Genomic DNA, 14,802 nt, shown 5'->3' with positions numbered 1-14,802 from the left:
AGGAATGAAGTGTTCGAGCTTCTATGTGTGTGCAGTGCCACTCTCTCCCACCCTGCAGTCATTCTGGCATCAGCTGCTGAGGGTGTACAACAGGAACGTGCACTGCAACAAGCAGCTGGCTCTGGGCGTCAACGGGAAGTCATTCAACAAACTCAGGCTGGGAGGCAGTCTGGAAGTTTGGGGCAGAGGCACCTGAGCCCAGCTCTGCCACCATCTCACTGGGTTGCCCAATGCTTCCAAGTTTCAATTTTCTCACTTAGGGACTGGAAATGGGTGGATGAGGACAGCAGCACCACAGTGACCAACGTCGGGCAGAAGTCGAACCTTGACTTTCTGCCTCCCTCTCTCCCCAGCTCCGCATCCCTTCCCTCGGCTCTGGGGATAATGTCACCTCTCCGGCACGACCCCGAGGCCCTCGGTGAGCTGGCCCCTGCCTCCCTCCCCAACCCATTGCTCCCCAATTTCTCACTTACACTCTGCCCCCCAGAAACACATGCTTCCTCTCAAGGCCTCTGAAATAGGGTGGGTCAGGAGACGTGGGTTCGAATCCTGCCACTGCTTCACAGCTGAGGAAATGGAGCCACCTAGGCCTCAGGCTGGGCCCGGGCAGGGCTGTGCACACATCACACAGTCGCCCCGCTCTGCGAGAAGGACAAGGGGGCACAGCAGGATGCCTAACCTGGCCCCCCATGCATTTTTGCCTGTGGCCCAAGCAACCTTTCCAAAACAGGAGTCTCCTCCCTCCCCTGCCTAAACCATCACTCTCTCTGTTCACTTTTACTTGCCCTGAGCTTCCAGTTCAGTAGCGTCTTCCCCGGGGAAGCCCACGTGGCCCCTCTGGTGGAGCAAATGCACCCCGTCCTTTTCCACTGAGAGTTCTCGTCGCAGCGTGCAATTACACGCATGGTTGTGCACCTGTGTTCAGTGCACATCTCCCACGGTCTGTTTGTCATGGATTAGGAGCCCGAAGCCTGGTGACATGGCACGTAGCAAACACTCACAAAAATATGACCATGAATGAATGTGTGGCATCAGCTTCCCTGAGGCTTCGGGTTCTGGGTGTCAGCTCCCTACTGCACTCCAAGGCCTTACCCCTAGCTGAGGGTGCCATGCTGATGCCGGGGCCACCCTGGGGCTGTTCCCTGCTCTGCAGGGACCCTGTCACGGCCCGCGACAGCTCAGGATGGAGAGCAGGGGCTGGGGTGGGGGAGAGTACGGATGAGGAGGGCTGTGTCATAAGCAGCTTCGTCAGCCAGGCAGGCCGCCCTCGTGGGCTTTGGTCCCTACACCTGTAGGAGCGGAATGATAACATCTGACTCCTGATCCACGGGGATCACGTGAGAAGCCGAATGCACAGCACTGTGTAAACTCTAAAGCACCGTCTGCGCTGTATCACCCCGTGGCCCAGAGCAGGGGCTGTGGAGCCAGTGAGAACGGTGGTGAGCCCTGCCCTGGTCCCTGGCTAGCCTGGTGACCCTGAGCAGCCCTTACGAGCCTCAGTTTCCTTGTCTATAAAATGGGGGTGACGGTGATGCCCACCTCCCTGGCTTGCAGTGAGGGGCTCAGTGAGCAAGGCATGCGAGATGCTTGGGGTGGAGCCTGGTTGGCTGCAAAGCTGTTGTCATTATTGCATATAATCCTGTTTAATAAAGGGGTGGGCTGCAGAGAGTCCAGCTATCGCCACCACACACAGAAGCAAGCGTGGGATGACCCAAAGGCTTCTCTCCTGGCAGAGACGGGAAGAGATGCCTTATCTCCCTCGTTGGCGTCATCTAGCTTCCCACATTTCTTTTTAAAAATTTTTAAAGATTTTTTATTTATTCATTAATGAGACACACACACACACACACACACACAGAGAGAGAGAGAGAGAGAGAGAGAGAGAAGCAGAGACAGAAGCAGGCTCTGTGCAGGGAGCCCGATGTGGGACTTGACCCTGGGTCTCCAGGATCGTGCCCTGGACCAAAGGCAGGTGCCAAACCACTGAGCCACCCAGGGATCCCCCACATTTCTTTTAAACACCCGCCCTCCCTTCTCCTGGAGAGCACTGCAATGGCTGCTGGAGGAGAATCCTGAACAGGATTCCCTCCCCCTACAATGAATTTTGTCTTTGACTTGGGGCAAACCGAGCGAAGGGGATTAAAACAAAGATAAGGAATTTGCTTTTCACATTGGTCAGAATCGCAAATTCCTTAACTTAGATGCTTGCTCTTGTTCCCGCCTGCAGCGTGCTGTCAGGGAAAGGAGAGAAGGGAGACAGCTATGAACTTTGGGTCAGGAGATGTGGGTTCGAATCCTGCATCTGCCACTCACCTGACCTCACATGCCCCTCCTGGGTTTCCTCTCCTGCCCACTCAGGACAAGAACAGCCCCTGCCTCAGGGTGTGGATGTGCGGATCTCGCGAGGTAATGCCTATCAAGTTCCCATTGTGTGGGCAAAATGTGACTCGGGGTAGGTACGGACTAGGTGCTCCACTAACATTAGAGACGTGCTGCATGCGGCAGGGGCTTGGCGATCACACGCTAATCAGACTCTGGCACCTGTTCGTGCCTCCACATGGAGCCTGGACATTTTCTCACTTGCTTGCTTGTGTCATTTAGAAGAGCTGTGGCTTCCACCCTCAGATCCCAGAGATTTGGAAACTCAGAAGGCTGTTAGCTCGTGTCTGGCTGGGATGCTCCAGATTCCTTGACCCGCCCTGAGCTCTGTCTCTCTGTCTCTTGGTAATGAACTGTTTGCTAAGCCTCACACGAGGCACTTGCAACAGTGAGCCAGGCAGTGGGTGGACCATGGTATTAGCCCTTGAGACCACCCTGGTTAGAATCTCCCCCAAAACACACGTTCAAATGAGAGCAGCAAAGGGAAAGAATGTCAGTGAGAAACCGGGTGCCTGCCATGTGTTGTCTTGTTTAATTTAAACTTTGCCAGTATCTTGAAAGGCAGGGATAATTTGTTCTACTTTACAAAGAAAGCAGCTGAAGCATAGAGAGGTTAAGAAGTTTGCTTGAGGTCACACAGTCAAGACGCACTCTCACCTACTTAAAGTCTTTTTAACTTTACATCCCATGCTTAAAGTCCTTTGTTCTCTCCTACTGGCTCTGAGGATAAATTCAAACTCCTTGCCATACCTCACATGCTCCAGCATGATCCAACCCTGTCATTACTCCTGCCTTCTAGCGCCCCGTTCCAGCCGGACCTTTTGCACCATGGGCCTTGGTACATGCTGCTCCTTTGCTCAGTTTATACTTTTTGCTCCATCTTTACCCAGTTAGCTCCCAGTTTTTAGCTTAAATGTCCCTTTTTCCAGGAACCTTTCCCTCACTCCCCAGAAACACTCTGTTGATTCCCTTACTGGGCCATCCATAAAACTTCCCTGTAATTACTACTCATCACTGAATTCCTAGGGTCTGGCTCAGTGTGTGGCATGTGGTATGTACAATACTCTATAAATACTGCTCAATGGATGAATTGATAGAAGAATGGATGGATGCGTGGATGGGTGGGTGGGTAGGCGAATGGGTAGATGGGTGGATGGGTGGGTAGGTGGATGTATGATGGATGGGTGAGTGTGTGGATGATGGATGGATGGGTGGGTGTGTGGACAGACTGGCAGATAGATGAAGGGTGGATGAGTAGACGGGTATGGGATGAAGTCCTCTCAAGTTCTTGAGCCTCAGTTTCTACCTCTGCAAAACGGGGCTCCCCCCACCCCTCTAGAGACATACACAGGTAAGAGCCTACCAGAGCTTAGCCCACAGCAGCAGTCCCAGCTCAGTCAACACTTCCCCCGTCCCCCACCCTTCTCTGCTCTGCCCCTGGTCCTCACGGTATTTGCCGGACGCCAGCCACCCTGTGATGGCGATGGTGATGTGCAGCTGCCTGCCTTCTGTTAGAGGCAGAAATGTGAACTCTTCAATGGCCCCCACACGCTTCTTCATCTTGTATCCTAAAAACCCAGATACAAAAATGAGGGTGGAGATGGCTGAGGACCCCAGGAACGTTAGTCAGAGTGGCGCTCTGCGCTCATACACACTCACAGTGAGTGCCAACTGTGTGTCCTGCCCCTGGACAAATGTCCCATTTTTTAAGTCATTAAAGGTAGGTGCTGATTACAGCCAAGGGTAAGGGGCTTCCAAAGACCAGCCAGCTCTCCGCCACAGAGCTGGAGCTGGAACTCATTGCTCCATCCTGACTCCGTGGTTCTAGATCTTTTCTTCCCATGAACACCATGGATGTAAACTGACCATGTTTCTCAATGTGGGGAGGGATGGATTCCACCTGGGGAGTTACTGGGGGCTGGGGTGCTGCTGGCACATATGATTTAGGACCCCCACCCCGCCCCCGTGATACTGGTTAACACAGGATGGCCATACGGCATCTGAACATGAAGAAGCCACGTGTTTCCAAGGTGGCCAGCCTGGAAATTTCCTGGATGGAGACAAGCAGTTCCAATCAGATCCTTCTCAGAAAGTCTATACAGGTGCAGATGCCCACCTGGCTCACGCCAGGCTACTGGGCCAGTTCTGTGGGAAACCTGCTGAGAGTTCCAGCGGTGCTGGGACTCAGCCTAAGAAGAGCCGCGTCCTCCTCTGTCTCCTGGAGAGCCATCTCAGGTGAGAATCTGGGCATGTACCATAAGAGCTTGGCCACCCTGGCTAAAAATCCCCCCTAGGCCACCACTCCCCTGGAACCTTACCTGTCAGGCCAGCTCCAGCTGCACCAAATAGTGAGGTCATGACAGCGATGCCGGCCACCGAGCCCAGAGCTGCTGCCCCAGCACTGCCAATGATTGTTGCGGCGCCAGCAGCCACGAGAGGGGCAGCTAGACCCCCGGTCACGCCTGCAAGGAAAACAGCCCATAGTAGGTAAAGATGGGAAGATGCGGCCTATCGGGTTCTTCCCCCGTTGGCTGCTCACTGCCTTTCACGGATGCTTCTATGAACTCGGATGAACTCACTTCCTGCTGACAGGGCACCTGGTGTGCGCCGGGGGCCACCTCCCAGCTGACCCCTTACACTCTCCTCTCTAGCTTCGTGAGCCTGGCTTCGTCCCTTGCTCTGCACTGCCCTGACCCATGTGCCACCGGCCCGACGTGGGCTGGCCTTACCGATCACTGTCCCTCCTCCGACGGTTGCCAGGCCTATCAGGAGATAGCGCTTCCATTTCCTCCGGTTTTCTTTCTTCTTCCGGGATGCCTCAGCCGTTCTGGGGGGAAAGAGGTTGGTCTTTAGGGCTGGCTGTGCCTGGGACCCCTTGAGACCACCCCGCCTCAGTGAGCCCCCCAAACTAGGATCAATGCTGGGTACGCTGCCATGCAGAGCGAGGTACCAAAGTCACCCTGGGCCCAGCGATGGTTTTAAGAAGCTGTGAAGTTTCTAAAACCCAGCTGGAAAATCCCAGTGTGCAGGATGTGCTACTTACCCCATGGATCCATCCTAACGGGGTTGCAATTTGAATAATAAAAGACAAAAAAATAATAATAACAAAAGCAGCACAGACAATATCTTTGAACAGATGGACCCAGAACAAGTACCAAATACGATCCCAGACTCCATCGCCCTGCCTTCCCGTTCCCTCCCTATTCCCCACCGTCTGATCCCATCTCCCTCTGCAAGTGTGGGCCATCGGGGAGACCTTGGCCTTGGAGCAAAAGCTAGAATCGGCCAGACCTGACGTTTAAAAGCTATAAAATTGAGCAGGAAGGAAGCGTTGGGGATAAACTGGGTCAGATGAAGCTGAGGATGGCCACTGTGTGTGCAGAGTGTCACCAAGCCCAGCAGCTCTCGTGTCAGGTGCATGGCCCTCAGGGCTGGGGGGGCAATCAGGAGCAGGAGGAGGGATCAAGGGCCGGTCGGTGCAGTCTTCGTGAGTGCGAACTCTGAGCTGAAGTTGGAGTTTGGACAACTCCATGTACAGCGTGATAGCAGATGACGGCGATCAAGAGGGAAAATGGTTAATATTTACTGAGGGATTGCGTCTAGCCAGCGCCGTGCTTTGTGCTTCGCATGGTTTCTCTTACCCTGGAAGCGGTTTTGTTCTTGTGTTCGGATCACAGACCAGTGAAGGGACAACAGCAGCCCCCTCCTGAGGGGCTGCGGGCATCGAGGAAGAGAATGTCAGCCAAGCATTTAGCGTAACAGCACACTGCAAGGGACAGATGACCAAAACGGTGGCTGGTGCCACGCTCCTGCACTTCCCCAAGCCTCAGCTTCCTCTTCTGTGAAATGGGATTAATAACAACTGTCATGTCAGAAGTGGGTTGTAAAGACGAAATGCACTCTTTCTTCATCCACCCATTCAACAGCTGGTCACCAAGAGTGGGCTTCGGGCTGGCACTTCTGGATGTCTGTGCGCAGGACAACACAGCCCTCGACCAACACCCGTTTCCTTGCCATCTCGTTCCTCCCGAATCGCACATTATATCGAGAAGTAGCTCATCCTCGGGTCATCGAAGAGAAGTGGGATTTGAGCTGGGCGTGCAGGAGCTGCTATGCCTTATGGTTCTTTGCCAGTTCACCCCAACAAATTCTTTCCCCACGGCCCATCCGGGGTGCCGAGGATAGCCCTTCACAGCTACTTTGCTAAAGGGAAGCACACACTGCACATAAACGTCCCCGTGCTGCATACCACAGGTGTGCCAGTTTTCCGTGGCTGAGATTCATGCCATCGGGCATGGGATGAGGCTCAACTGTGTATATCTAAGGGAGTTGAAGGCAGGATGGCGACAGAACGTGGGTCCTGACCTGCCAGGAGCAGACCCTGTGAACTTGGCCTCGGCCCCTGTTGTGTGGTAGAGGAGCACTGCCCACCAGGTGTGCTTATCTCTCCCCTGTACTGGTCCTCCCTACACAAACAGTACACATCCCCGCCCTGTAGAGCAGAAGGGGGGAGGGCATCACACACTTTCACTAATGAAATGTACCGTGTGTCACTTCTGGCACAATCTTTAAGAGTTAGTGCAGGTGGTCTGATGAGTCTCCTGCTCTGCCTCAACCTAGCAACATTCCAGACAGAGGTCATTCTGTCACCCTGCGTGGGACCCAGAACCAAGACAGTGAGTGGGTTAAAGTCACCGCCAGTCTGCCAGGGACATGTGTTACGAAGAAGAAATGCACCTTTGGGGGCACCTGGGTGGCTCAGTGGTTGAGCATCTATCTTTGGCTCGGGTCATGATCCCGGGGTCTTGGGATCGAGTCCCGCATCGGGCTCCCAGCAGGGAGCCTGCTTCTCCCTCTGCCTGTGTCTCTGCCTCTCTCTCTCTCTGCCTCATGAATAAATAAATAGAATCTTTTTTTTTTTTTTTTTAAAAGAAATGCACCTTTGTTGCAAGCAAGCCATTGAGACTTGGAGGTCATTTGTTACTGCAGCAAAAGTCAGTCTATCCTGATGGTTGAGCTACTAACTGTGACTAAGCACCAATTACTTGACCCGTCTGACTTGCCTCACCCCACCTGTGGGGATAATTATAGCACTTCATCCCCGAGGGCACCGTGGGGGTCAATGAGATAATCCATATGCAGCGACTGGCATATTGTAATCAGGTATGTTTGCTGCTATTATCATTCCTTTCATTATTATGATAACATCCGCCTCCATGCAGGCTGGAGATATACTTTGGCCCTTGACTGCTAGCACCATTCCATGCAAACGGGAAGGCTGGCAATTAGCTGCTTTCAGCAGAGTTCAAGGTCTGAGGAAAAGACTCCAGCTGCTGAGGGCGGACGTACAACAGGATCGTGCACTGCATCAAGTGCAGAGCAGCTGGCGCTGAATCAGCAGCATCTCATTTAACGGGCTGGGAAACAGTGTGGAAATTTGGGACAGAGGTATCCTGACGAGCCCAGCTCTGCCATGATCTCGCTGGATCCCCCAAGGCTCCTGAGCCACAGTTTTCTCCCATAGGGACTGGAAATGGGGGGGATGAGGACAGCACCACCACAGCGATAGACAGTATGACCCTGACCCTCTGCCTCCCTCTCTCCAGCCTCTGTGCCCCCTCCCTCTGCCTTGAGTGAGAATAGTGTCACCTCTCTGACATGACACTGAGGCCCTGGGTGACCTGGACCCTGCCTCCTTTCCAGCCTCATTGCTCATTATTTCTTCACTGACACTTGGCCCTCCAGAAACACTACACTGCCACCAGGCACACTGCCTAGGACTTCTCGGTCCCTGTGCTCCCGGGGGACCTCGGCTTCAAGGACCTTCTCACCTTCCTCTGGCTGGCTAAACACTAGTCATCATTCAAGACTCACCTCCTCCAGGAAGCCTCCCTGAGCCCCAGGGTTGCCTAACTGCCTGGACTCTGGGGTCCCTAACCCTCTGTACTCAGCATGGAATTCTAGACCAATGGTTTTCAAAGGGTGGGGCCTTGTATATCAGCTGCATCACAAACCCCCAGGGTAGCTGTTAAATTCACAGCTTCCTGGGCCAGAAGCTCTGGGCATGAGGGTGAGGCAGCTGTACCCGTAGCAAGCCCTCCAGGGACCCCCTGTATCTTGTTTGACACTTGCACAGACAGGGCCTTTCTTGCTCTCTACCCTCAGCAGCTTGCCCGGGCATGGGACCTGGAGGGCGCTCAGAAAACATTTATTTATTTATTTTTTTTTTTCAGAAAACATTTATTGAACTGAACCTAATCATTCCAACAAGGACTGCGTGTGAACACGTTGCTGCGGTATCTATTCTTCCACTCAATGCCCACATCTATAAGACCAGCCGGGCATTTTGGCTAAATAAAATATTTAGCCAGAGAACAGGCCAATCGCCGTCAAGAAGAAAACTTCTGAGATACTACGACCAATCTGAAATGTTGTAAAATTTTGTAAATTTCTGCTTCTAGATTCTTCCTGCGGTGACATCTGCACAACCACGATACTAGATCATCTTCCCTTTGAGCTGAGTTTATGCAGGGGAGGGGGGCGACTCATATCCTAAAGGGAATAAAGTAACTAAACAGGAGCTGCAGTCCTTGAAGCTCTTTTACTTAAATGTGTGAGTGCTAGTGTATCAAATCAATTTTGCAAAGATTAGATGGATGCTATATTCTAATCTCTAGTATTCTTATTTAAAGGTTTATAAAAATGTGCTGAATCAAAGAGACTACAATGTTCCCTCCAAAGTTATTTAGCTAAGGACCTCTTTCTCAATGTTTACGCAGACTGATTGCCTTACTTATTTAAGTACTCGAATGTCCCTAATAACTGTTTTGTACGTAAAATGAAGCGATCTGCCAATCATCATTAACTAACACAGCATTTTACTTCTGCAATTAATTCCATTGTCTGGCTGAATTTCAACATCTAAAGCACCACAGGAGATGCTGGCTCGGAGTTACTCTACAATGCGCTCGGAGTTACTCTACAGTGGGAAATTCAGAGCATGACAGTAAATCCAAAGGGAGCCCCGTTCCCATTACTGACTGCCCACAGGTCAGATGCCATGGCAAATCTCTGCCATCATCCAGGCCTGGCCACACTCATGGTCTGGGATGCCAGAAATGACCTTGAGTTGGTGTTCCCTGTCAGCCTTCCAAGGACACCCAAGGCTGGGTGTCAAGGACAGAAGCTGTCCTTGAGCTGTCACTCAAGGACAGAAGCTAGAGCCATGGATACATGGTGAAGAGCAAGACACCCACATCACCATCTGAGGGATCCATGAATAAATATCACCCACTGCCACCTCATCTCCCATGAGAGGGTGTTTCTTACCTTTCTCGCTCAACATCAACACCTTGTTATTATCATTATTTTTAATCACCTCCTCTAGTTGATAGAGGGAGAGCTTATTTCTGGGAGGTCTAGAGACACTTTCCTAGTAAAAGCACAGAAAGCTCCATTAAGAATTATCCTTACTGGGGCGCTTGGGTGGCTCAGTTGGTTAACCATCTGACTTGATTTTGGCTCAGGTCTTGATCTTGGGGTCATGAGTTCAAGCCCCCCATTGGGCTCCACACGGTGCATGGAGCCTACTTAAAAAAAGAATTATCTTTACTACTTTCTTCAGAATTAAGGAAGGAACCTGGGCATGTCAACCATGCCGTAAGGGATGTACTGGGTGCCATTCAGATAGATATGGTGGTTGAATCTGATGGTGCCACTGGCCAGCACTGTGACCTCGACCGAGGTACATCATTCCTCTGACCTTGTGTTTCTTCCTCTGCAAAAACACCAGGGGATTGTCTGCGCATCTGATGAGATGGCATCTTGTCCTGCATCTACGGAGAGCTCACTGAAAGCTACACGTTGGCCATGTCATTCTGATGTGATCCGTGTGAACTGCTGGCAGGGCAGTCGCCAACGCTTGCAGGCACCTACTATGTGCTCTGCACTGGTCCAAGCTTCTGATATGTATCCATTCATTGAATCCTCTCAACAGCCCTGTGACGGGGATATTACCATCACCCCCCTGTTGGATGTGAAGTCACCAAACAGGCGGGGGAAGCTCAGATGGCCTCAGGGTTCAGATGGGGACCCAATAACAGAAATGTCGTACATCACACTCTGATGTCGAGTGATAAGCTCACCTTGCAGAAATACAAACCACAGAGCTAAAAGGAACCTGCACAGAATTTGATCCTCTACTTGTATAGGTGAAAAAACCCAGTGCTGTTGCCCAGAGAGGGAAAGTAGTGCGCCCAGGACCATACAGACACTGGGAACTTGGCCTCCCCTGGATCTCAGGCTCTTCCAGCAACCCTAGGAAGAACCTGAGAGGTCTCCAAAGACCCTAAAGAAGAATTTAAAAATCACACGTGTGGTATATCTTTCAGAGGCAAGAGACCAAATGTAGCAATGTCAACAATGATGACTTTACTACAGCAAATAATGGTATTTTTCAACTAGTTACCCCATGGAAGGCCTGCTCAAAGCACTTCACATGTATGACCTCATTTGAGTTCTCCCAAGGACCCTATAAGGAGGTGCTATAATTGTCCTATTTTGCAGATGAGGAAATGGAAGCCCAAGCCCAGTGTTCCCCCAACACCACACCCTGACAAGCGGCAGAGCCAGGCTGTCCTAGAACTTGTTTCACATCATCCCTGATCTGGCATTATACAGTATGGTCAGAACAAATCCTCTTGACATGTTTTTTCTGATAATAAGATTTCCAAGCTAATAGCTAAGATTTTCTTCCATTTCCAGGCATACAGATACGTGCGTGTGTGTCTGTGCACAGTAATATATCTAGAGAGTCTGGGCCTTGTTTCTGATTATGGCAATTGGCCTGGATCCCGGTGTTTCCTCACTGACAGAGTTCTGGGAATCCAAACAAGTCTGTTTTCAGGTTATTTCAACAGATCAAGTTTCTTCCTTAGTCAAGGAAACACCTCCTTCCTTTGCCCTACAAACCCTGGTGGGAGGGCAGCTCTAGCTCTGAAGCTGGCTTCAAAGCCACATTCCCAGCTGGGTGGAACTTGCACAAACTGGCTTGCTCACAGAGAGCCATCATGGCCAGACAGAAAGGACGCTGAGAGACGTGCCTGGTGCAAGGAGCATGCAATTAGGTTGTGACTGGGATTGACTTATTGCTCTAGTATCAGATCCTGTGTAAGGTATTTATTCATTCCCCCAAGAGCTGAGCTCTGGCCAGGATAATTTCCCTCTATACACACCTGACCATATGTAGCAAGGCTGCTCTGCAGCTGGTAGCTCAGAGGTCCGTGGGGGAAGGGAAGGACTCAAATCTATGGCACACCTGCTGTGTGCCAGCCCTGGGCCAAGCCCTCTACATGACCACATTCGTTTTTCACAGTAACCCTGGGAAGACTCTATCCTTATTCCCATTTTTCAGAAAAGAATATTGTGGTTTAGACAAGAGGGGGCTGGGTGCCTCAGTTGGTTAAGTGTCTGCCTTCAGCTCAGGTCATGATCCCAGGGTCCTGGGATCCAGCCCTGTATTGGGCTCCCTACTCCATGGGAAACCTGCTTCTCTCTCTGTCTCTGCCTCCCCCCTACCCCATCTCTCATGAATAAATAAATAAAATCTTTAGAGAATGGGGGACCCCTGCCCAAGGTCGACAAGTAGATGGGTGTCAGAGGTAGGATTTTAATCCAGGCCACTCCAGCCCATGGGCGAGGTGTCACAAGAGCCTGAGGTGGAGCATGGTGTTAAAGTCATGGACTGTTAAAGTCACAGACTTTAACACTTTGTATAACTGAGGACTGGGGCCCAGAGGGGAAATGACTTGCTAAGGCCACACAGCAAGTCTGGGCTGCACTGGGACTCCTGGTCCAGTGCTCCTCCCATCTCAGTGCACCACCATCTCTTAATGGGGTGATGGAGGAGGGAGTGATGAGGGGAGCATCAGTTATCTGAACAGTACACTCAAGGGGAAGTCCTTGCTTCCTGGCTAGCAGGAGTGAGGGTCACAGGGCTCCCTTACTCAGATTCTTCCTCTTTGGTTTCCTTCAGGCTCTCAAGGAACGTCTCTTCGAGGAGATCCAGCTCCCCCAAGGGCACTCGGAAGAAGGAGTTTATGTGGCAAATGAGGACTCGGGCCCGCGCATCGTAGCGCCCTCGAAAGAGAGAAACAAGGGCAGAGAATCAGTTTAAGCTTTTAAGCCCAGAACCCCGAACAACAGTATGATGGATAAAGTCCCAGCCCTGGAAACACCCTACATGCATGACCCCGCGGGCAGCGGTCAACTAAACCCCAGGACGGCGTCCCGGATGCGCTACCATGCAACGCTGAAAGCCATTGATCAGAAGCAAGGTGGTATTTTTCACCAAATTAGCAAAGATCAATGTTTTTGATCCCAAAGCTGTGAAGGAGGTGATGGAAACAGGTGGGTGCTCAAGGACATCGCTGGTGGGAGGGTGCATTGATTTGAACTGCCTGGAAGGCAATTTGACAATATGGATCAGAATGTGAGGACAGTGTGTACCCCACAAATTATAGAGACACAAAGTAGAGCAGCGACCAAGGGCTGGGGGTGGGGGGAGGAGGAATTAGCATTTAGGAGGACGGAGTTTCAGCTTTGCAGGATGAAATGAGCTCTGGGGGGCACCTGGGAGGCTCAGTCATTTGAGTGTCCTGTCTGACTCAGTTACAGCTCAGGTCATGATCTCAGGGTTGTGAGATCAAGCCCCGCATCCGGGCTCCATGCTCAGTTGGGAGTCTGCTTGAGGATCTCTCTCCTTCTCCCTCTGCCCCTCCCCCTGCTTGTGCTTTTTCTCTCTCTCTCAAATAAATAAATAAATCTTAAAAAAAAAAAGAGCTCTGGAGATGGATGGTGGTGCTAGCAGCACAACATGGTGAATGCACTTACCACTACGGAACGGTACACTTAAAAATGCATAAAATGTCACATTTTAGGTTATGAGTATTTTATATATATATAAAAAAAGGAGGCAGGAAAGATGTGCATCCCGCTGGCCCAGGAATTCCATCTCTGAGATGCTAATCTTAAGAAAACAATCCTAAATGTGGAAAATAGTGAGTAAAGGCCTTACTGCTGCATTTCTAACGTGGAAGTGATAGGCATCTGGAGATTTCTAACATCAGGGGATTTGTTAAGCAAACTACAGCACATCCGCCCCATGGAGAATAAGCCCTAAAAAAAAAAAAAAAAAAAAAAAAAGATTCCTAAGGAAAGTTTGTAAATCTGAAAAAGATGCTTATGTAATGAAACATGTTTTTAAAGGGCTAGATTGACTGGATAATAAGCCATAGGGCCCCAACTAAGGAAGAAAAGCCCACTGAACAGGAAAAAGGGAGAGAAGTATGTCAAACAGGATTTTTTTTTTTTTTTCCTTTTCAACATTATCCATAACAAACTTGGGCTGATGTTATAACTGGAAAAATTAATTGATCAAAACTTAACCAAAGGTGGTCTGTCCAAGCTCTATTTATATGGCACAGAAGCTTGTATGAATGTGTTGTGATCAGGTGAGTGAGGCATGAGGGACCTCAGAACATGATCCCGCTCAGCCACCCAAGCTGGAGATGGGGAATCTGTCCACTCTCCTCTTTCATCCCACACATCAAAAGTCCCCGAGACCATTAGTTTATCTCAAAATGTCTCCATTGGGTACCTGGGTGGCTCAGCAGTTGAGCATCTGAGTCTGTCTCTACAAGTGCACAGCCAGGTTGGAGGACCACTGCTCTGGGGCCAGAAGTAAGAGGAACAGAGCTGCTGTCCCCCCTGACTCTGCTCTCGGGCTTCCCTCCCTCAGGCTCCCCCTTGCCCTCCTTGGTTCATCCCCCAGCCCAGAAGCATCTCCAGGCCTGGAGATGGGACTCCAGTCAGGGCTCCCGACATTCTGCTTTCTTCTTTCTTTGGTGATAATATAGAGATCTGTCATGATTAAAACCAAATCCAAACCCTACCATGACCTTCAAGGCCCCTGGTCAAAGTCCCTGACCTTGCCTTCTAGAATGTTCCTGCTTTAGGGCTGTAGCACTTGCTCTTTCTACCACCTAAAAGGCTCATTCATCAGATCTTCATGTGAGGCTTCTCCTCCTCGTTCAGGTCTCTGTTCAAAGCCTCCTGCCCAGGGAGGCCTTCCTGAGCACCTGCCCATAGCTCGTTATCACTTTTTCCCTGCCTTTTGTTCCTCACAGAGCTCCACTCTCTGATATATTCGTTTACTTTTGCTTGTTTGTCTCTCCTCCCAAAATATAAACTTTATAAGGGCAATCTTATAAAGGTAGTCACTGCCCTATCTTTAGTTCTCCGAGCAGTGTTTGCCACAAATAATATATGTTCAATGAATAACTTGACAGACCCGAGGTGGGATCCTGTTTTTGTGCCTACCCCTGAGCAAACAGCTCATCCTTGCTCGGGTGGAAAACAGAAATG

At 50.7% G+C, this 14,802-nt stretch overlaps 1 protein-coding gene across 5 annotated transcripts in view; it reads right to left on the bottom strand.

The window, feature by feature from the left end:
• The window catches only part of TMCO4 (transmembrane and coiled-coil domains 4), a 91,218-nt gene that overhangs the window by 45,700 nt on the left and 30,716 nt on the right, over nucleotides 1–14,802 (bottom strand). For all 5 annotated transcript variants that reach the window (XM_025447198.3, XM_025447197.3, XM_025447201.3 and 2 more), the window contains 4 exons: nucleotides 12,384–12,516; nucleotides 5,109–5,206; nucleotides 4,698–4,841; nucleotides 3,828–3,947 (listed from right to left, as the gene is read on the bottom strand). In XM_025447198.3, the coding sequence (XP_025302983.3) occupies nucleotides 3,828–3,947; nucleotides 4,698–4,841; nucleotides 5,109–5,206; nucleotides 12,384–12,516 (495 nt within the window). The remainder of the gene's footprint in view (nucleotides 1–3,827; nucleotides 3,948–4,697; nucleotides 4,842–5,108; nucleotides 5,207–12,383; nucleotides 12,517–14,802) is intronic.

Source organism: Canis lupus, chromosome 2 (genome assembly GCF_003254725.2).
Source record: "Canis lupus dingo isolate Sandy chromosome 2, ASM325472v2, whole genome shotgun sequence".
In the NCBI taxonomy this organism is placed as follows: domain Eukaryota; kingdom Metazoa; phylum Chordata; class Mammalia; order Carnivora; family Canidae; genus Canis; species Canis lupus.
This window is presented reverse-complemented; position numbering and strand designations above follow the sequence as displayed.